The sequence below is a fragment of the Nerophis lumbriciformis genome, linkage group LG15 (genome assembly GCF_033978685.3).
Source record: "Nerophis lumbriciformis linkage group LG15, RoL_Nlum_v2.1, whole genome shotgun sequence".
Taxonomy (NCBI): domain Eukaryota; kingdom Metazoa; phylum Chordata; class Actinopteri; order Syngnathiformes; family Syngnathidae; genus Nerophis; species Nerophis lumbriciformis.
Genome location: NC_084562.2, coordinates 38,393,094 through 38,416,148, shown reverse-complemented (window position 1 = coordinate 38,416,148; position 23,055 = coordinate 38,393,094). Strand labels below are relative to the sequence as shown.

The window sequence follows — 23,055 nt, the reverse complement described above, 5'->3', positions numbered from 1 at the left end:
GCGTGGGACCTCTAGCCCCAACTCCTCCTCCTCCCTCACTACTGTCACCATGGAAAAAGGCTCCGCCTCTTTCCACGTCTTCAGCAGGTTCAGATGGTAAATCTGAGTGTCACCGCGTCGGTCCGAGCGCCGCACCTCATAATCGACATTACCCACTCGATCGTGTGATCTCGAAGGTTCCCTGCCACTTTGCAAGTAATTTGGAGCTTGAGGTTGGAAGCAATACAAGCACTTTTTCTTGGGCACAGAGCAAATTCTCACGTGACAAGTGCCCCACCTTGTGGAGTTTTGCTCGCATGTCCATGACGTACTGAATTTCATTATTGCTGGAGCTCAGACCCTCCTCCCAGCTTTCTTTAATGACGTCCAGCACTCCGCAAGGCCTCCGGCCATAAAATAACTCAAACAGTGCAACACCAACTGAGGCCTGAGGTACCTCCCGCATCGCAAACATTAGGGGGTCCAACCATTTATCCCAATTCTGTTTGTCCTCGTGCATAAACTTACGGATCATGGTTTTCAGCGTTTTATTTCATCTCTCCACCAGCCCATCTGTTTGCTGATGGTATACGCTGGTGCGGATCGCTTTAATTCCCAGTAACCCGTACAGTTGTGAAGTGAATTATAATTATATAGTGCTTTTCTCTAATGACTCAAAGCGCTTTACATAGTGAAACCCAATATCTAAGTTACATTTTTAAACCAGTGTGGGTGGCACTGGGAGCAGGTGGGTAAAGTGTCTTGCCCAAGGACACAACGGCAGTGACTAGGTTGGCAGAAGCAGGGAACGAACCTGGAACCCTCAAGTTGCTGGCACGGCCACTCTACCAACCGAGTTATACCGCCCCACAGTTCCTTTATCGTGCGTGACATAAAGGACATGCCTTGGTCAGCCAGAATCTCTTTCAGGATTCCAACTCGGGAGATGACCTGAAACAGCGCTTGCGCAACACTCTTGGCAGAGATAGAGCGCATGGGCACTGCTTCGGGGTAACGCATTGCGTAATCCACCAGGACTAACACAAAGCGGTATCCCCGTGTGCTCGCGTGAAATGGTCCGACGAGGTCCATCCCAATTATCTCTAATGGGACCTCCATGAGCGCCTTTGGGGTGGCCGCTGGGTTCACCAGCTGAAAGTCCGGGCAGGCAGCGCACCAACGGCGCATGTCTGTCCAGAGGCTTGGCCAATAGAATCAGACCATGACCCGATTAAGTGTCTTATCATACCCTAAGTGGCCAGACATGGGATTAAAATGCTCCGCCTGGAAAACCATTTCCCGGCGGCGTTTTGGCACCAACAACTGGGTGTGTTCCACCCCGGTTTGAGTGTCACGGCCCACTCGGTATAATCTATCCCGAATAATTGAAAAATGGGGGAATACCCGCGTTTTCCCCGGGCGCACCAGCTGACCGTCAATATAATCCACCTGGTCCCAGGCCTCGCGCAAGGTTTCATCACGGGATTGCTCGAGTGGAAAATCCTCAGTAGGTTGCCACCAGGGAGGCCGCTCCAGCATTTTTGGATCCAGCTCGTTAGGCTGGAGCCAACGGGTTGCTGCGTCTCTCAGCTGGAACACCAGCACGAAGGGCCGGTCACCTGGCCCCAACTTCATGGCCTGGAACTTTCGGCGATGGTCTTCGGGGCTGCTGCCGACCCGGTCCAGTATGGCGTGGCGCAAGTTTGTATACTGCATGCGAGCGGTCGCCGGGAGACTCACCGCCGCCCGCTGCGCCTCCCCCACCAGGAGCGGCAGCAGCTTCGCGCCTCATTCCTCCTCCGGCCACTTGCACTATGTCGCCGTGGCCTCGAAGACATCGAGGAATGTCTGGGGGTCGTCCCCCTCCACCATGCGCTTCATGGAGGACATCCCTCCCACCGCCTCTGCTCTGTCCATTAGTGCCCGCAGCACCTGTGTCTCCTGCCGGCTTGCCGTCGACACCTCAGCCAGCACTATCTCAGCGGCTCCAGCTGGGTTGTTGTCGACATCCTTTCTGTGGTCCGCCTTGTTGGGGGCCACTGTAACAAGGTCTCTATGTCCGGGACATAGGAACTGGCACAACCCTACGAGGCAGTGTTTACAATTGTTTTATTTCTCTTTCTCCAAAGTCTCTGTCCGCTTTTCAGCGTCTCTCTTGTGGTGTCGCTCTTCTGCTCTCCAGCCCACACCTCCAGCTCTACAGCACACGTCTCCGACGCTTGTAGGGGCGTCATGCTCCCCCAGAAGATTTCTTTGTGATTTTCACATACTGTACATATATTCAAGAACTTTGCTCCTTCTCAACTCTGTGGTAATATTATTTTCACAAAATAAAACCAATAGTATCCATCCATCCATCCATCTTCTTCCGCTTATCCGAGGTCGGGTCGCGGGGGCAGCAGCCTAAGCAGGGAAGCCCAGACTTCCCTCTCCCCAGCCACTTCGTCCAGCTCCTCCCGGGGGATCCCGAGGCGTTCCCAGGCCAGCCGGGAGACATAGTCTTCCCAACGTGTCCTGGGTCTTCCTCGTGGCCTCCTACCGGTCGGACGTGCCCTAAACAACTCCCTAGGGAGGCGCTCGGGTGGCATCCTGACTAGATGCCCGAACCACCTCATCTGGCTCCTCTCGATGTGGAGGAGCAGCGGCTTTACTTTGAGCTCTCCCCGGATGACAGAGCTTCTCACCCTATCTCTAAGGGAAAGCCCCGCCACCCGGCGGAGGAAACTCATTTCGGCCGCTTGTACCCGTGATCTTGTCCTTTCGGTCATAACCCAAAGCTCATGACCATAGGTGAGGATGGGAACGTAGATCGACCGGTAAATTGAGAGCTTTGCCTTCCGGCTCAGCTCCTTCTTCACCACAACGGATCGATACAGCGTCCGCATTACTGAAGACGCCGCACCGATCCGCCTGTCGATCTCACGATCCACTGTTCCCTCACTCATGAACAAGACTCCGAGGTACTTGAACTCCTCCACTTGGGGCAAGATCTCCTCCCCAACCCGGAGATGGCACCCCACCCTTTTCCGGGCGAGAACCATGGACTCGGACTTGGAGGTGCTGATTCTCATCCCAGTCGCTTCACACTCAGCTGCGAACTGATCCAGTGAGAGCTGAAGATCCTGGCTAGATGAAGCCATCAGGACCACATCATCTGCAAAAAGCAGAGACCTAATCCTGCAGCCACCAAACCGAATCCCCTCAACGCCTTGACTGCGCCTAGAAATTCTGTCCATAAAAGTTTTGAACAGAATCGGTGACAAAGGGCAGCCTTGGCGGAGTCCAACCCTCACCGGAAACGTGTCCGACTTACTGCCGGCAATGCGAACCAAGCTCTGACACTGATCATACAGGGAGCGGACCGCCACAATCAGACAGTCCGAAACCCCATATTCTCTGAGCACTCCCCACAGGACTTCCCGAGGGACACGGTCGAATGCCTTCTCCAAGTCCACAAAGCACATGTAGACTGGTTGGGCAAACTCCCATGCACCCTCAAGGACCCTGCCGAGAGTATAGAGCTGGTCCACAGTTCCACGACCAGGACGAAAACCACACTGTTCCTCCTGAATCCGAGGTTCGACTATCCGGCGTAGCCTCCTCTCCAGTACACCTGAATAGACCTTACCGGGAAGGCTGAGGAGTGTGATCCCACGATAGTTAGAACACACCCTCCGGTTCCCCTTTTTAAAGAGAGGAACCACCACCCCGGTCTGCCAATCCAAAGGTACTGCCCCCGATGTCCACGCGATGCTGCAGAGTCTTGTCAACCAAGACAGCCCCACAGCATCCAGAGCCTTAAGGAACTCCGGGCGGGTCTCATCCACCCCCGGGGCCTTGCCACCGAGGAGCTTTTTAACTACCTCAGCAACCTCAGCCCCAGAAATAGGAGAGCCCACCACAGATTTCCCAGGCACTGCTTCCTCATAGGAAGACATGTTGGTGGGATTGAGGAGGTCTTCGAAGTATTCCCTCCACCGATCCACAACTTCCGCAGTTGAGGTCAGCAGAACACCATCCGCACCATACACGGTGTTGGTAGTGCACTGCTTCCCCTTCCTGAGGCGGCGGATGGTGGTCCAGAATCGCTTCGAAGCCGTCCGGAAGTCGTTTTCCATGGCTACCCCGAACTCCTCCCATGTCCGAGTTTTTGCCTCCGCGACCGCTGAAGCCGCACACCGCTTGGCCTGTCGGTACCTGTCCGCTGCCTCAGGAGTCCCATGAGCCAAAAGAACCCGATAGGACTCCTTCTTCAGCTTGACGGCATCCCTCACCGCCGGTGTCCACCAACGGGTTCTAGGGCACCAACTACCTTGCGGCCACAGCTCCAATCAGCCGCCTCAACAATAGAGGTGCGGAACATGGTCCACTCGGACTCAATGTCCAGCACCTCCCTCGTGACATGTTCAAAGTTCTTCCGGAGGTGGGAATTGAAACTCTCTCTGACAGGAGACTCTGCCAGACGTTCCCAGCAAACCCTCACAATGCGTTTGGGCCTGCCAGGTCTGTCCGGCATCCTCCCCCACCATCGCAGCCAACTCACCACCAAGTGGTGATCGGTAGAAAGCTCCGCCCCTCTCTTCACCCGAGTGTCCAAAACATGAGGCCGCAAATCCGATGACACAACTACAAAGTCGATCATAGAACTGCGGCCTAGGGTGTCCTGGTGCCAAGTGCACATATGGACACCCTTATGTTTGAACATGGTGTTCGTTATGGACAATCCGTGACGGGCACAAAAGTCCAATAACAAAACACCACTCGGGTTCAGATCCGGGCGGCCATTCTTCCCAATCACACCTCTCCAGGTTTCACTGTCGTTGCCAATATGAGCGTTGAAGTCCCCCAGTAGAACGAGGGAATCACCCGAGGGAGCACCCTCAAGTACTCCCTCGAGTGAATCCAAAAAGGGTGGGTACTCTGAGCTGCTGTTTGGCGCGTAAGCGCAAACAACAGTCAGGACCCGTCCCCCCACCCGAAGGCGGAGGGAAGCTACCCTCTCGTCCACCGGGTTGAACTCCAACGTGCAGGCTCTGAGCCGGGGGGAAACAAGAATTGCCACCCCAGCCCGTCGCCTCTCACTGCTGGCAACGCCAGAGTGGAAGAGAGTCCAGCCCCTCTCGAGAGAACTGGTTCCGGAGCCCTTGCTGTGCGTTGAGGTGAGTCCGATTACATCCAACCGGAACTTCTCTACCTCTCGCACTAGCTCAGGCTCCTTCCTCCCCAGCGAGGTGACGTTCCACGTCCCAAGAGCTAGCTTCTGTAGCCGAGGATCGGACCGCCAAGTGCCCTGCCTTTGGCTGCCGCCCAGCTCACATTGCACCCGACCTCTATGGCCCCTGCTATGGGTGGTGAGCCCATTGGAGGGGGGACCCACGTTGCCTCTTCGGGCTGTGCCCGGCCGGGCCCCATGGTGACAGGCCCGGCCACCAGGCGCTCGCCATCGTGCCCCAACTCCGGGCCTGGCTCCGGAGGGGGGCCCCGGTGACCCGCGAGGGAAATCTGAGTCTCGGTTCTTGCATTTCCATAGAAGTCTTCGAGCTGCTCTTTGTTCGATCCCTCACCTAGGACCTGTTTGTCTTGGGAGACCCTACCAGGGGGCATGGAAGCCCCCGGACAACATAGCTCCTAGGATCATTGGGACACGCAAACTCCTCTACCACGGTAAGGTGGCAGCTCAGAGAGGAGAACCAATAGTATGTTAATGTTAAATCTTACTTGTGAAAAGTAACCCCCCGATTCCTATTTTCAACAGTCCGCTCATTTGAGTCGGAAAACGCTGAACACCAGCCCAGCATCTTTGTTTTCTACCTGTCAACTGTCAGTTTAGGCTGCTCGCCGGCTCCTCATCACCACTTCAAGATGGCGGCCAAATTGCTCGCGTCACAGCAGCCAATGCTGCGTCTACTTATAAGATGTCTATGGTTATAACGTCATTGCAAACACGGCAATCTGTTTCGTCCACTGCAGTTTGCTACCTTATTCATACTTTTTGTCAAGTGATTTTTTTTAAGCAGGGTTGCATGAGGTACCTACACCTAACCTTACGTTAGTCAATGTATCACACACAGTAACGTAACGTTAGACGGCGGTCAGCAGCACCGCGTATTTTAGCCACCTACAAAAAGACAAACATAGTCAAATAAAGGTCAGTTCAAATGTATACTATATTAAGAATATGTGTACATATTGCATAGGCCTCTGACATCTAAAAAGTACAACTCTGTTCATTGTTATGTTCATGTATTTGTTATGTTTTCATGTGTACGCACACATCAATGAGATGAGGTAAGAACAGAATAGAAACTGCTGTGGAACTAGTTACAATAATAGTGCTGTTATGAAGTGCAATGTCAGCACTATTTTTTTTCCTGAAATTTCAAATGCACTTTTTTTAATAAATAAATACAGCGTTTTAAAAGCATACACAATCTGTGTAAATATATTGGTCTGTGGTTAAAAGGACTTGAAAGGACTCAAAACTCAAAATGCAGGACTTACGACTTGACTTGAGACTTTCCAGTCTTGACTTTGGACTTGACTGAGGACTTGCCTGTCTTGACTCGGGACTTGACTCGAGACTTGAGGGCAAAGATTTGAGACTTACTTGTGACTTGCAAAACAATGACTTGGTCCCACCTCTGCTAGTTACTTTATTTCAAAAGTAACTCAGTTACTAACTCAGTTACTTACACCAAAAAGTAATACGTTACTGTGAAAAGTAACTATATAGTTACTTATTTTTTTCTTATTTTTTTAAGGCTCCCATTAATGTCCTTTTAGCCTTCATTTCAGTACTATTATTGCAGTGGAGAATAATACAATCTGTTGATCAACTTGACATGCATTTGCATCACTGGACTTTGCTAAGCCATGTGGTCTACATACAACACACAAAGACAAATATATGTTTCAAAAGGCCAATTTATTTCAGGCCAGAACAAATTGACAAAACTATTTTAAATAGCTGCAACATAATATACATAAGTAACAATCCCCATAATAACAACATGTCACAACATAGCTGTAAACCTGGCTTCACGCAAGGAAGGCACACATGACATGATTATATGTCATGTCACTATATACAGCACACATAATGCTATACACACGCCTAACCAGGCGTTTTTCTCTCTCAAGGAATTGTGAAATAAAATCATGTCTTCAGGAGATCAACACTGTACTGAAGCCCAAAACACTCTACGCATTTCCCCAGTTTTAGTTTAGAGATAAGATTGGCCCGGCCCACTAGGATCCCGCTTTATGTTTGTGAACTTTATAGTCTATACATTTAGAGCGATGAGATAATCAAACACTCTAGAAGTCTAGAATGAAAGAGTATATAAGAGAATTGACAGAGTGTGTACCTTCAGTGATGAATGATGAGCAAAGGCAGAGTTTGGAGAGTTTTCTTTAGCTTGTTTTCCATTTTTATGTCCTCACTGTCCAGGTACGTGGAAAATGTTTTCCGTGCCATTTGCTATTTGACGCCCGGTATCATGCTAATTAGCTGCCTGAAATCGGGTGACTCCACTGTAGAAATAGCCTGCATGTCTTCTAGCACATACGCTGCAATGGCTCTATCAATGTTGTCCTGGCTAGCAGTCCCTTTGTTAAAATCCTTATGTGGAGGTGGAGGTGAAGTGGCATTGGAGTCTGTGTCTCTCTTTACTAGCTTCGTCAAAGCATGTTGCTTTTGTAGCTGTTTCAGCTGATTTGAATTGCTGTTTTGGGCAGTAGATAGGATCTTTGATCCAAGACACAACTTAAATTTAACTAAAGTGTTATTTTGTTTGTGCTCGACAAAAGAAAAGTAGAGAGAATATCTCCATCTTAAGAAACTCGACTTCAGCGCCGCAGTGATGTCTTGTTAGTAAACACAGACACGCTCCGAACCCCCCACCCACACACAGCGCACCTCTTCTCCCCCTTGTGACACTGGAAGATTCAGAAGGACGACACTGCAGCTCTCCAATAAAACACACTCAGATCTTCTGTTTCTAGACGATACTACGTAAAAAATAACGTAAAATAACGCAGTAACACATCATATAGTAACGGTATCTGAGTTACTGAATATAAAAAAAAACACGTTAGACTACTAGTTACAGCCGAAAAATAACAGCGTTACTTTGTAACGCGTTAGTCCCAACACTGCAAACGACATATACCGTATTTTTCGGAGTATAAGTCGCACCGGCCGAAAATGCATAATAAAGAAGGAAAAAAACATATATATAAGTCGCACTGGAGTATAAGTCGCATGTTTTGGGGAAATTTATTTGATAAAACCCAACACCAAGAATAGACATTTGAAAGGCAATTTAAAATAAATAAAGAATAGTGAACAACAGACTGAGTAAGTGTACGTTATATGACGCATAAATAACCAACTGAGAACGTGCCTGGTATGTTAACGTATTATATTATGGTAAGAGTCATTCAAATAACTATAACGTATAGAACATGCTATACGTTTACCAAACAATCTGTCACTCCTAATCGCTAAATCCGATGAAATCTTATACGTCTAGTCTCTTACGTGAATGAGCTAAATAATATTATTTGATATTTTACGGTAATGTGTTAATAATTTCACACATAAGTCGCTCCTGAGTATAAGTCGCACCCAAACTATGAAAAAAACTGCGACATATAGTCCGAAAAATACGGTACTTCAAGGAACACAGTGTGCTGCTCACAGTATTTATAGGACATATGGCTTTCGCCAAATAAAACATGATTATGTCCATTATTTTAGCATGTATTTAAGAGGTGGATGATACAGGGACCCTCGATGCACAGTTGCTGTTCACAGTTATTTGTAATTTGGGCACCCCAGCTTGTGTGGCTGTTTATCGGGGCTTTGCGCGCATTTTGGTCAGCTCTGTGTGCAACCATAACTCAGCTTCACGTTGCGGGCAAACAATGGTGATTTAGAAAAGAAGTGCTAATGTCTCGCAACTGGTGTTTGTATGTGCACATCGTGCAACAAAGCTTTGCAGGGTGAGTCTTGGCGCAATTGCGGGTTTTGGCGAACGAGCGGGAGGGTGCCTATATAACAGGGAGCCATACGGGCGTGTTCTGGGGTTAAAATGCACCCTATGGGTCACTATGCAGGAGGGGAGGGTACTGATGTGGTATTGCAGTTATTTTTCCTAATATTTTTGGAATCTACTGGCAACCAAATGCACAAACTCTCTGAGACCAGATGCAAGCAACATCAGACGTGCACACTGTGACCACACCAGCAGTATATCTGTCTCATACCTGACATCATAGCACGTGTCTCACAATGAAAATAACAAACAAACAGTTTTTCATGAGCTGTGTACTAGTATTGTAGGTCTCGGTGGGGATCTTGCTTTGGAAATAATGTGTACCCCTTTCAGAGATCACATTTCGTTACCCCTAAAACCGTCACATGTTGTACAATGAAATGTGTGCTTATAGAACAAGCATGGGATAAAGTGCACATTCCTGTAACTTTCTTTCTGTAAAATATGTATATAATTACAGTTTATTAGCATTTCTGTAATCTAGTAACAGCTTTTCATGATTAATATCCATAAATTAACATTCTTAATAATTGTAAGTACAATAAGCACACATCTCATTGGGACGTGTGGTTGTACAGTACTTGTTTGTTTCACCATAATAAGAGTTATAAGCATTTACCTCTTTTAACTGTGCTGCACTGTTAGCTATGAGCTAACTGGCAAAACAACACGCACACATAACATGTGTTAATAACATTGATTTGCTGCGTGTGAGCTGCATCATAGTGTAACGACTTGTCATTTACAGTGTATATGTGGTCTTTGGGTTGATCGACTTTTTGTGTGGCCAAAAATGCATCAGTGGCTGAGTGTAATGAGTGCATCTGTGTGTGTAAGTGAGAGAGAGAGAATGGCTGCTGTTGATATGACAGATGACAGAGAGTGGGTTTTATCGTGGTCTGTATGGCAGAAGATGACAATTTTTGCTAAATAGTTGTTTTTTTGCTTTTTTTTTTTTTTTTTGGTGGGGTGATTGCCAACAAATTGATAGATAGACTTCCTGTCCTTAAAGCGTCTCGACAAATGCTACAATACTTGAACAGTGTTATTAACAAATATCGTTTTATCTGTTGTGGCGACTTGCTACCTGTCACAGTTGCATTGCAAAATCGTGCAAAAAACGTATGCGTTTATTTTGTTCAAAGTTTTGGTTGGATTTCATTTTGTGCACAGCAAAGATTTGCTTTGCGCAGAGGATGCATAAGCAGCGCTCCATCGCCTAGGCGCACACCTTACAGGTAACATTGCTGCTGCCACAAACTGTAATCAAATCTTGAGCATTTACCGCCGGGGCGTAATGCGTAGTGACCTAATGTGTGCCCACTGGCAAATGATTCCAAGGAATTAAAGCACTCGGAACCGTTTCTCATCCTTATGCACAAGCTTAGTAGATGAGCTTTGTGTGCCCCATCAAGTTTGCATGTGTTTTTATACACAAATTCCTTTAGGGCCTGATTTACTAAGATCTAAATACAAACCCCGTTTCCATATGAGTTGGGGAATTGTGTTAGATGTAAATATAAACGGAATACAATGATTTGCAAATACTTTTCAACCCATATTCAATTGAATGCACTACAAAGACAAGATATTTGATGTTCAAACTCATAAACTTTTTTTTTTTTTTTCAAATAATAATTAACTTAGAATTTCATGGCTGGAACACGTGCCAAAGTAGTTGGGAAAGGGCATGTTCACCACTGTGTTACATGGCATTTCCTTTTAACAACACTCAGTAAACGTTTGGGAACTGAGGAGACACATTTTTAAGCCTCTCAGGTGGAATTCTTGCCCATTCTTGCTTGATGTACAGCTTAACTTGTTCAACAGTCCGGGGTCTCCGTTGTGGTATTTTAGGCTTCATAATGCGCCACACATTTTCAATGGGAGACAGGTCTGGAATACAGGCAGGCCAGTCTAGTACCCGCACTCTTTTACTATGAAGCCACGTTGATGTAACACGTGGCTTGGCATTGTCTTGCTGAAATAAGCAGGGGCGTCCATGGTAACGTTGCTTGGATGGCAACATATGTTGCTCCAAAACCTGTATGTACCTTTCAGCATTAATGGCGCTTTCACAGATGTGTAAGTTACCCATGCTTTGGGCACTAATACACCCCCATACCATCACAGATGCTAGCTTTTCCACTTTGCGCCTATAACAATCCGTACGGTTCTTTTCCTCTTTGGTCCAGAGGACACGACGTCCACAGTTTCCAAAAACAATTTGAAATGTGGACTCGTCAGACCACAGAACACTTTTCCACTTTGTATCAGTCCATCTTAGATGAGCTCAGGCCCAGCGAAGCCTGCGGCGTTTCTGGGTGTTGTTGATAAACGGTTTTCGCCTTGCATAGGAGAGTTTTAACTTGCACTTACAGATGTAGCGACCAACTGTAGTTACTGACAGTGGGTTTCTGAAGTGTTCCTGAGCCCATGTGGTGATATCCTTTACACACTGATGTTGCTTGTTGATGCAGTACAGCCTGAGGGATCGAAGGTCACGGGCTTAGCTGCTTACGTGCAGTGATTTCTCCAGATTTTCTGAACCCTTTGATGATATTACGGACCGTAGATAGTGAAATCCCTAAATTCCTTGCAATAGCTGGTTGAGAAAGGTTTTTCTTAAACTGTTCAACAATTTGCTCACGCATTTGTTGACAAAGTGGTGACCCTCGCCCCATCCTTGTTTGTGAATGACTGAGCATTTCATGGAATCTACTTTTATACCCAATCATGGCACCCACCTGTTCCCAATTAGCCTGTTCACCTGTGGGATGTTCCAAATAAGTGTTTGATGAGTATTCCTCAACTTTATCAGTATTTATTGCCACCTTTCCCAACTTCTTTGTCACGTGTTGCTGGCATCAAATTCTAATGTTAAATAATCATTAACTTTAGAATTTGATGCCAGCAACACGTGACAAAGAAGTTGGGAAAGGTGGCAATAAAAACAATGTTTTTATTAGTTTGAACATCAAATATGTTGTCTTTGTAGCATATTCAACTGAATATGGGTTGAAAATGATTTGCAAATCATTGTATTCCGTTTATATTTACATCTAACACAATTTCCCAACTCATATGGAAACGGGGTGTGTACCTCACGCTAAACAGCGTGTGCAGTCTATAAAACAGCGTCTACTATTAGTGGGCGTGTTGCATGTGATCTACTAACACTGTGTGTACAATTTAAAAGTGGCGCAGACCACCTTATTTAAATTAGGACTTTGAGTGTACTATACAGGGCATCACCAAAAAGACACGTGTTTACTGCACATTCATGTTATCATGCTCCCACCTGTGGCGTTTTGCTGTTTTCAAACATTAAGGATGCAGTTGTGCAGTGCATTTACATTGATACCACCTTGTTTTTTATATATCATATAGTATATATGTTAGTAATATATTTTCTATGTAAAACACATTTCATTAAAAATATTAAATTACATCAAAACATATCAATTGAATTTGTTTTAGTCAGCCCCTTAAGTCATCTAGCAGCTATAAAATTATAAAAGGATGTTGCTAAATAGACCATGTGTCTAACATTTTTTTTATTTCTGACCGCTCAAACATGTTGCCACACACTAGTTCAGGGGTGGGCAATTAATTTTTACCGGGGGCCGCATAAGCAACCCGAGCACTGCTGGAGGGCCACACCGACAATATTTCAATTAAATTTTGCTCAATATTTTTTTTGATATACCGTAAGATAAATAATAATAATGATAATAATAATAATAATTAATAACAATAATAATAATTTAATTTAACCTAACTGAACTTTATACAAAAGCAGATTGCTTTTGATGGTTTTATTTTTAACACTGTCTTACACAACACTTCCTGATGTATAATACAATGCAAAAATGTCCATTTCTGCAGAGGGTTAATTTCTGTCACTTTATCCTACATTATCCAATATTTTTCCCCGTCAGATTTGGACAACCATCTGTTGTTAAAAATCGTTTTTAATCATATTTATTTGATATTGTTTTTTGCATTGGTTTTATATGTAATTATTTTTTGTTTTTATTCAGTCATTTGTGGAGCTAAGGATAATATTTGAATATTGTTTTTAATATTGTTGTGCAGCACTTTGGAAACATTTTGTTGTTTAAATGGGCTATATAAAAAAAAGTGGATTGGATTGGATTGTCACACCTGCCAGCTTGTCCCATTTCAGTCCTAACATGTCCAAACACGCATTTACCTATGTGAACAAGTCATTACCTGTGGTTGTCTCTTTAATTGACTGCATGGCTGCCAGCTCCTTCGTGATTTGAAAGTCTGTAGTTATCCCACGTAAGACGATGAGCAGCTGGGCGGTGTCACGTACATCACAGCTCTCATCCAAAGCCAGCGAAAAACAGTCAAAGTCTCCGGTGTTGTGCCGGATAATGCACCCCCGGCTTAGAATGCACCCCCTGACGGGAGTGTTATATCAACTAAAGCCCACACTTAAAGTTTCCACGTGCAAGATTGAATCTATTTAAAAAAGTTATTTAATAAGAAGCCAAAAGTGCAAAAACAATAATGTTCGTGTTGGAAGAGTTGTGAATGAATGAAATATGAAATCCGTGCTGCAGTCGCTGCTGGGACACAACATTAGGTATACCTGCAGACTGCAGCACGGATTTTATATTTCATTCATTCACAACTCCTCCAACACAAACATTATTGTTTTTGCACTTTTGGCTTCTTATTAAATAACTTTTTTAAATAGATTAAATCTTGTACGTGGAAACTTTAAGTGTGGGCTTTAGTTGATACAACACTCCCGTCGGGCGGTGCATTCTACGCCGGGGGTGCATTATCCGGCACGGGCATTATCAGCGCAACAGAGTCCAATAAGCACTCCTTAATAAACTCTCCGTCAGAAAACGCCTTACTTTTTCTGACGACTTTGTGAGAAATGACGAAACTTGTCCTGACAGCTGTATCTCTGGGGGTGTGAAATTTGGCAAAAAGTCCTTGTTGGGTTTGCAGTTTTACCATCAACACATCAGCCTCCCTTGCGCGCGCTTCATCAGACAGATTCCGGTATTTTTCCTCGTGCTTCGTCATGTAGTGGTGATTCAAATGATATTCTTTAAACACAGCAAACTGTGTACCACAAATTAAGCACACGGCTTTACCTTCAATTTCTGTAAAGAAATACTTGGCAGTCCATGTCTTGTTGAAAACACGGCATTCGTCATCAACTTTTCTTTTTTAGCGGATTACACACAGGACATACGGCCATAAACAACACTTTTCAAAATAAAAGCAGCACAGTTGTATTGCACGCACGACAAAGATGTTTTTTAAACTTTATTTTGTAATTTGTGATTTCCGCTGTTCAATTCACTCACGATCACACACGCTCATACGTCCACACGGAAGTAATACAAATAACGGTTTTCAAAACAAAAGCAGCACCGTTAAATTGTACACTCGACAAAGATACTTTTTTAAATGTATTTTGTAATTTATGATTGGCCTCACGCGGGCCGGACAGGGACGCACAAAGGGGCCAGATGTGGCCCGCGGGCCGCAGAATGCCCACGTCTGCTCTAAGGTTATATTTCTCCTCTTTAGTTTAGAAGAATTGTTGTACATTATTTGGTAGCAGGTTATAGTTTGCTATGTACATAATTTTAGCTGTTTGCAATTTTACCAAATCATCGAACTTTAATATTTTTGACTCAACAAATAAAGGGTTTGTATGTTCTCTATATCCAACATTATGTATCAGTCTAATTGATCTTTTTTGTAACACGGTTAACGAATGTAGCGCACATTTGTAGTTATTTCCCCATATTTCTGCACAATAACTCAGATATGGTAACACTGCGAGCAGTAGAGAATATGAAGAGATTTTTGGCTCAGGACGTATTTTGCTTTATTCATTATTGAAATGTCTTTTGCCACCTTATGTTGTATGTTTTGTGTATGAGATTTCCAGTTCATTTTATCATCTATTGATACTCCCAAAAATCTGGTTTCTTTTACCCTTTCAATATCCATCCATCCATTTTCTACCGCTTGTCCCTTTCGGGGTCGCGGGGGGTGCTGGAGCCTATCTCAGCTGCATTCGGGCGGAAGGCGGGGTACACCCTGGACAAGTCGCCACCTCATCACAGGGCCCTTTCAATATCTATTCCGTCTATTTGTATTTGTGTATGATGCTCTTTTCTACTGTTACCAAATAGCAGTATTTTAGTTTTACTGAGATTCAAAGATAGTCTGTTTTTGTCAAACCATTTTAATAATTTGTTAATTTCTTCTGTGGCAGCACGGTGGAGGTTAGTGCATCTGCCTCACAATACGAAGGTCCTGAGTAGTCCTGAGTTCAACAGAGGTGTGGACTCAAGTCACATGACTTGGACTCGAGTCATGAATTTGATGACTTTAGACTCGACTTGACAAAATGTTAAGAGACTTGCAACTCGACTTAGACTTTAACATCAATGACTTGTGACTTCACTTGGACTTGAGCCTTTTGACTTGACATGACTTGCTACTTTCCCCAAAACCCAACAATTAAAAAGTTTTTTGGGAGCGCTCCGTATCTTTCATTTTCTTCGTCTGTGTCTATCAGCGTGTTGTTCCTGTCAGCTGGTGTGCTCTCAGTACAATAGCCAATCAAATTAGATCTTCGTTGTTTTCATCACACAGTATTCATCCAATCAAATTGCAGGAGAACCAATGAACAAGAGTTGTCAAACAACGCGCCAGTGAGAAACAATTATGCCAAAGTTGGTTTCGTTCGGGTATAAAAACTACGACTTGGTCAACAAAAAACGAATTGCCGTATGCAAATCACGCAGTTCGAATATTACAGACGGAGACGCAACAACTTCCAACTTCGTTCGACATTTGAAGTTGTACAAAGAAGGGTAAGTTTTGAATGTAAGATAACGTTTATTGGCTAAGTAATATGACTTTTATTTGCTGTGTAGTTAAATCAGTGAGGCTATAAACTCACTGCTAACGTTATAACCATAGACATCTTATAAGTAGACGCAGCATGGAGCGCTACTGCCTACTGGCGCAGACGAGACTCGGGGCCGCCATCTTGGAGTGGTGATCAGTGCAATTCATTTGGCAGGAGCAATGAACTGTCAGCGCATTTAATTCATCTTACCTCACTGAATACCACTGATTTTCACGCGCTTTTTTGTCATACGTGTAGCTGTGATAAAAGACACATGTTTTATTATTCATAGTTTGCTTAACAGTAATATAATATTCTTATATGCTATAAGTGACCAGACGTCCGAGATCAAAACTGGGAATATAATCCCAGAGAAGAGGAAACAAAGGGACAGCTATTTTTAAATTGAAGAAACAATAGAATTAGGTTATATATACATGCGTATATCCTACATAAACAATGTATGAATACATTAGATATCTATATATCTTAGGGACCTATAGACTGTATCTCTGTTGCTGCAGCAGCAGAGAGTTTATTCTGTCTTGACACTTTGTATTGATATTTTCTATTAAAATCTTCCCTTAAATGATCATGTTTACACTGATTGTTTTATATGTATTTTTTATGTATGTCGCTTTGGATAAAAGCATCTGCCAAATACTTAAACATAAACATATATAAACACCTGAAAGTCTTTATATCAGCTAAAACCATCAATCTGTTTCACTGGATCCAAATTCTGTTTAACCCAACAATGTTAGTATTTGAATATTTTTACTTGAAGACTTATTCCTGGTTACAATTATACTGTTAAGAAAGTATTGTCTTATATTTTGCCTAAAATGAGAATGCATCATAATCAGTGGCGGCTGGTGAATTTTGTTTTAAGTGGGGCTGAAAGTTTGTAAACCAAACCCTGTCATCCTCCCCCAGAAGATTAATTTGTGATTTTCACATACAAATATTGAAGATCTTTGCTCCTTCTCAACTCTGTAGTAATATTATTTTCATAAAATACAACCAATAGTACGTTAATGTTAAATCTTACTTGTGAAAAGTAATCCCCCGATTCCTATTTTCAACAGTCCACTCATTTGAGCAGGAAAACGCTGAACACAATCTTTGTTTTCTACCTGCCAACTATCAGTTTCGGCTGCTCGCCAGCTCCTCATCACCACTTCAAGATGGCGGCCAAATTGCTCGCGTCACAGCAACCAATGCTGCGTCTACTTATAATATGTCTATGGTTATAACGTCATTGCAAACACGGCAATCTGTTGCGTCCACTGCAGTTCGCTACCTTATTCATACTTTTTGTCAAGTGATTTTTTTTTAAGCAGGGTTGCATAAGGTACCTACACATAACGTTACGTTAGTCAATGTATCACACACAGTAACGTAACGTTAGACGGCGGTCAGCAGCACTGCGTATTTTAACCACCTACAAAAAGACAAACATAGTCAAATAAAGGTCAGTTAAAATGTGTACTATATTAAGAATATGTGTACATATTGCATAGGGCCCTGACATCTAAAAAGTACAACTCTGTTCATTGTTATGTTCATGTATTTGTTATGTTTTTCATGTGTACGCACACATAAACACACATACAGTATGAGATGAGATCAATGAGATAATACAATTTTAACACTTTTGTGCAAATAACTACAGTTGCACTTGTTTTTGCAAATGTGTTTATTCTGTAAAGGAATGAGTTAAATGTTTAAAATGACTGGTTAATAGTGCTATTATGAAGTGCAATGTCAGCACTATTTTTGTTCCTGCAATTTCAAATCCACTTGTTTTAATAAATAAATACAGCGTTTTAAAAGCATACACAATCTGTGTAAATATATTAGTCTGTGGTTAAAAGGACTTGAAAGGACTCGAAACTCAAAATGCAGGACTTGGGACTTGACTTGAGACTTTCCAGTCTTGACTTTGGACTTGACTCGGGACTTGCTTGTCTTGACTCGGGACTTGACTCGAGACTTGAGGGCAAAGACTTGAGACTTACTTGTGACTTGCAAAGCAATGACTTGGTCCCACCTCTGGAGTTCAATCCCGGGCTCGGGATCTTTCTGTGTGGAGTTTGCATGTCCTCCCCGTGACTGCGTGGGTTCCCTCCGGGTACTCCGGCTTCCTCCTACTTCTAAAGACATGCACCTGGGGATAGGTTGATTGGCAACACTAAATTTGCCCTAGTGTGTGAATGTGAGTGTGAATGTTGTCTGTCTATCTGTGTTGGCCCTGCGATGAGGTGGCGACTTGTCCAGGGTGTATCCCGCCTTCCGCCCGATTGTAGCTGAGATAGGCTCCAGCGCCCCCCGCGACCCCGAAGGGAATAAGCGGTAGAAAATGGATGGATGGATGGCATTTCTTCTGTTATTATTTGTATTATCTTCTGTGTGTTCTCTCCTGAACAGAAAGCAGTTGTGTCGTCTGCAAATAAAACTAACTTTAAGTCCTTTGTAACTTTACAAATGTCGTTTATATAAAGATTAAACAATCTTGGTCCCAGTATTGATCCCTGGGGGTACACCACAAGATATATCTAGCCGTGTTGACATATTTTCACCCATCTTCACATATTGCTTCCTGTTGGTTAAATAGCTTCTTACCCAGTTCAAGACCAAACCTCTGATGCCATATCGTTCTAATTGTTGTATTAAAATATCATGATTAATTGTGTCAAATGCTTTTGTTAAGTCCATGAATACTGCGGCCGCACATTCTTTACCATCTATTGCATTGGTAATTCCCTCTGTTATTTTGATAAATGCTATTGATGTTGAAATATTTGCTCGGAATCCATATTGGTTCTCCACGAGCGTCCCACTTTTGTTGATAAATATATCTAATCGGCTATTGAATAGTTTTTCCATGATTTTGGAGAATTGTGGAAGTAATGAAACTGGTCTGTAGTTAGTAAACTGGTGTATGTCTCCATTCTTATAAATTGGTACGACTTTTGCAATTTTCATTTTGTCAGGGAATTTGCCGGTTAGAAATGATACGTTGCTGATATATGTCAGAGGTTCTGAAATGTCTTCTATAACCTTTTTTATCGTTACCATATTTATTCCATGACAGTCGGTTGAGGTCTTGGATTTACAATTTTTTTTACAATTTTGATTATTTCTTCTTTTGTCACTTTCTTAAGAAACATGGATTTGGGATTTCTCAAGTCGTCAACTGACCCATCATCTGCATTTGGAATTCTTTGTTCCAGATGTTTTCCGGTATTAACAAAATAATCATTGAAACGTTCAACTATTTGGTTCATATTGTCATTTTTTGTATTTCCATCTAGAAAGTACTGGGGGTAATCTTTATAGCACCATTTTTAATGATGCTATTTAGAATGCCCCACGTTGCTTTCATGTTGTTTCTGTTCTTGTTTAATAATTGACTGTAGTATTCCTTCTTACATGTTCATAGTATACCAATTAGCTTGTTTTTATATTTCTTATACTTATTTTCTGCCTCTATAGATCACTGTGTTATAAATATTCAATACAATGTGTTTTTTTTGTGACAATCAGTTTTCAGTCCTTTTGTCATCCATGGTTGGTTGTTTTTCTTTTGCTTCTTACTAAGTTCTTTCCATGGACAATGTTTATCATAGAGTGTTAGAAAGGTGTTGAAAAAATTCCCATATGCATCATCTACATCATCTTCATTGTATACATTGTCCCAAATTTGTTTCATCAGATCCTTCTTGAAGGAAATCATTCCTTCCTCTGTGCATAGTCTTTGAAATGTGTTTTTGTCAATGTTCTTCTTCCTGCAGTTCCCATCTTAAATGGGAAAAACTGGCAGATGGTCGCTGATGTCGGTTGTTAACAGTCCACGTGTTATATTATTATCAAACACATTAGTAAAGATATTGTCAATAAGTGAAGCACTGTGACTTGCAATTCTGGTTGGCCTTGTGATTTGGGGATACAAACTCATACTATAAATTGTATCTGTGAAGTCATTAATGGACTTTTGCTTATTGGGTTCAAGAGATCAATACCCACACAGCAAAAAGACTCCGCGGCAGATCCCCCGCGGAGGTATCGCGCTTTCCGGAACGGACCCGCGAAACGGACCCGTATCGGCGTCCACTTGCTCTCAGGAATGGATCCGCCACGGAGGCGTGGCGCGGACCCGCCGTGGCGCCGAACTGGATCCGCTCCGCATCCATGATCAAAACCTAACCTCCAGCAACGGACTCATAAAAACCCTGGCTCATCTGGCCCGGGTCCGTTTTGGACCCGTTTTGGACCCTTCTGTTCTTGCAGTAGGATAAAAAAGGAAACTAAAAAATTCACTAGGCCCTACTACAGCAATATAGGCTTACATATGCATTGCCTTGTATTTTTAAACTAACAATATTGTCAATAGGCAGAAACAGAAAATGGTCAATTCACTCTATAAAGTAAATATATAATATATAAATATATATAAATAGTAAATATACATATTTAATCTATTAGGCTACAACTTCAACGAAATGCTGCTCCATGCACAGCTAACATATCAGAAAATGAATAACTGGTGAATGACAAGATGTTCAATAAAAGATTGTTTAATTGATACATTTATATTCCTCCTGGTTGCCCGATCCGCCGCGAGGTTGAACCACCTGATGGCGTGTTTAGTGACCTCAGCGTCCGTGGCTGACATTGTCACCACATTTTTTCTCACAGCACCTGTAATCAAACAAGATTACAAGACAGATATATTTATGGTATGTAGCATCCAAAGCCAAGTATGCTTACACAATACAAAATATCCCATCCATCCATCTTCTTCCACTTATCCGAGGTCGGGTCGCGGGGACAGCAGCCTAAGCAGGGAAGCCCAGACTTCCCTCTCCCCAGCCACTTCGTCCAGCTCCTCCTGGGGGATCCCGAGGCGTTTCCAGGCCAGCCGGGAGAGATAGTCTTCCCAACGTGTCCTGGGTCTTCCCCGTGGCCTCCTACCGGTCGGACGTGCCCGAACACCTCCCTAGGGAGGCGTTCGGGTGGCATCCTGACCAGATGCCCGAACCACCTCATCTGGCTCTAGGTATTAAGGAGATTACATTTGAAAAAGAAACAATCCAAAATGTTCAAACAATATCATTATTTGGTTCTTTGATCAGAGTACTGTATGCGGATAAAGCTGTGTGGTTTTGTCATGTTTGTTTGATTCCGTTGGATGACGGCGGCGGGGGGCATAAATAAATATCCATAACCCAACTTTGGGAAGTTGACATTGTTTTCTTATTATATTTGTACTATCATTCTATGTTTGTATTCGTGTAGGCCAGGGGTGTCCAAAGTACGGCCCGGGGGCCATTTGCGGCTCGCAGGTCATTTTTTAACGGCCCCACGGCACATTTTAAAAATACGATTGAAAAAAATAAATAACATTAAAAGTGGTATTTAAAGAGCAAACAGGTGAAATCTAACAAGAAAATGTAGCAATGGTTACTCTAATCACACAAAGCTGCCATGTAGGCTGTTTCTTTCTTTAAAAAATAATAATGAATGCGAAGAAACGCAATAAAGGAAGTCGACAAACATCAGTTGAAGCGTTACGTTAATCTGACCAAGAGAATAAGTTTGGGAGCAGCTACAGGTATGATGGTTGCTACGATTTTTAAGGCTGCCCCCACTATTGACTTTGAACGTATGTAATATTAATTTGAATTATATACTCACTGAAAAGCAAGGTCTTTGTTGCCATTCTGCTAAAGGCCTTTTTGTTGTTGACGCCCTTCCAATTGATCTGATCTGAAACGTCATCTGTGAACATCCTGCCCAGGATGTTCCAGGTCACCCGCTTCACATCCTGGCCTCCAATGGTGGCCAAAGAAGAAATCTAAAAGGCAAAGACATCTCTTTAAACAAACAGATAAACATTTTTAAGCTTAAGTTGCATTTAAAATGTTTTTGTTCCTGTTGAAAGCGTCCAGAAATGCAAAAAAAACAGAACCTGTTCTCTTGGCTCATGGACCTATGCTACCTTTACACACGATGTCAAATCAGGCAGATTGTGGCTCACTGACATAATCTTACCACTGGGAAAAGGCGGTTCAGGACAGGCCTGGTTGTCAGGGCTGATTCAATAGAATATTTGCATAATCATGGACAATCAATAAACCTAATGGCACCATTCATATTAAGTAAGAAACCTCACCACTCTTTGTCGAGCTGGGCCATTTGATGGTTCATTCAAAAATGCCTCCACTGCCTCCAACTGTTCCAGTGGAAACTGGATATTGGCCGGGATTTCAACTTCTGGCCCCGGGGTAATGGTCAACCTGCTGGTTAAGAAGTTGACCTTCGCCATCAGCTGGTCTTGGGTGTGTTTAATAGTTTCCAGCAGGCTAAGGATCTGGACCTCAGCCACTGTTGACAAACTGCAGTATAAAATGTATCATGTTTCAGTGTTTATCCTCATTACTCATAATCCTGACATTAGCTATTGACCTTAGTTAATGACAAAAGTTATTGACAAAGTTTGAAGAAAATATGTGATTGGTTGTGAATTTTTTCCAAAATCTGTGGCACAGAATGACCATCCGGTATTTGTCAGTTATTGCTCACCAGAGCAGGAAATGTTGTCGGCCATTCTTTCCCCTCGCCATGTTGGCCTGTAGGCCAGGCTGGATCCAGGCTCCTTCCTATTACTGTAGAAACATGACAAAAACAAGACAGAACACACTTACACTGGCTACCTGTTCCTTTTTTCTGGCAGCTCAACCTCATTCTCTGCCTCAGATTGCAGGTCTGAGGTGTTACAGCCGTTTCGATATTGTTGCATTATTTTTAATGCGTCTTTGTAGTTGTATAAAATTGAATATGTTAAAATTAACATGAGTTTCAAATTAGCTGTAGAGCTGAACAGAATATTATTATTATTGATGATGTATCAGGTCTCTCTCTTACAAGAGACCTGGTCAGAACATAGACAGAATAGGTTATTCCAAGCAGAAAGAGAAGCAACTATGACGTTATTTTTAAACAAGAAATTTATGAATTTGCATACCACAATGATGAAGCCTTTTTTGAACGTCTACACATGTCCTTCGTCTTAAGTTTGATAGAGACAGG

At 43.2% G+C, this 23,055-nt stretch overlaps 2 protein-coding genes across 4 annotated transcripts in view; one reads left to right on the top strand and one right to left on the bottom strand.

Annotated features, from left to right (window-relative positions):
* The window catches only part of LOC133616101 (SH3 and multiple ankyrin repeat domains protein 2-like), a 471,816-nt gene that overhangs the window by 170,565 nt on the left and 278,196 nt on the right, over positions 1-23,055 (top strand). The window lies entirely within an intron of this gene.
* Positions 1,792-22,797, bottom strand: LOC140679417 (uncharacterized). The gene is made up of 4 exons (XM_072914746.1): positions 22,549-22,797; positions 22,139-22,350; positions 21,661-21,820; positions 1,792-2,018 (listed from the first exon to the last, which is right to left on the bottom strand). The coding sequence occupies exons 1-4, from the start codon at positions 22,571-22,573 to the stop codon at positions 1,792-1,794; spliced, it is 624 nt and encodes a 207-aa protein (XP_072770847.1). The 5' UTR covers positions 22,574-22,797.

Excerpts from the sequence above, each read along its gene's own strand:
- LOC140679417 (XM_072914746.1), bottom strand. The coding sequence starts at position 22,573 with ATGGCCGACAACATTTCCTGCTCTG. Across the intron at positions 22,351-22,548 it reads CGACAACATTTCCTGCTCTG|TGGCTGAGGTCCAGATCCTT; the intron begins GTGAGCAATAAC and ends GTTTGTCAACAG. Across the intron at positions 21,821-22,138 it reads GCCCAGCTCGACAAAGAGTG|ATTTCTTCTTTGGCCACCAT; the intron begins GTGAGGTTTCTT and ends TTTGCCTTTTAG.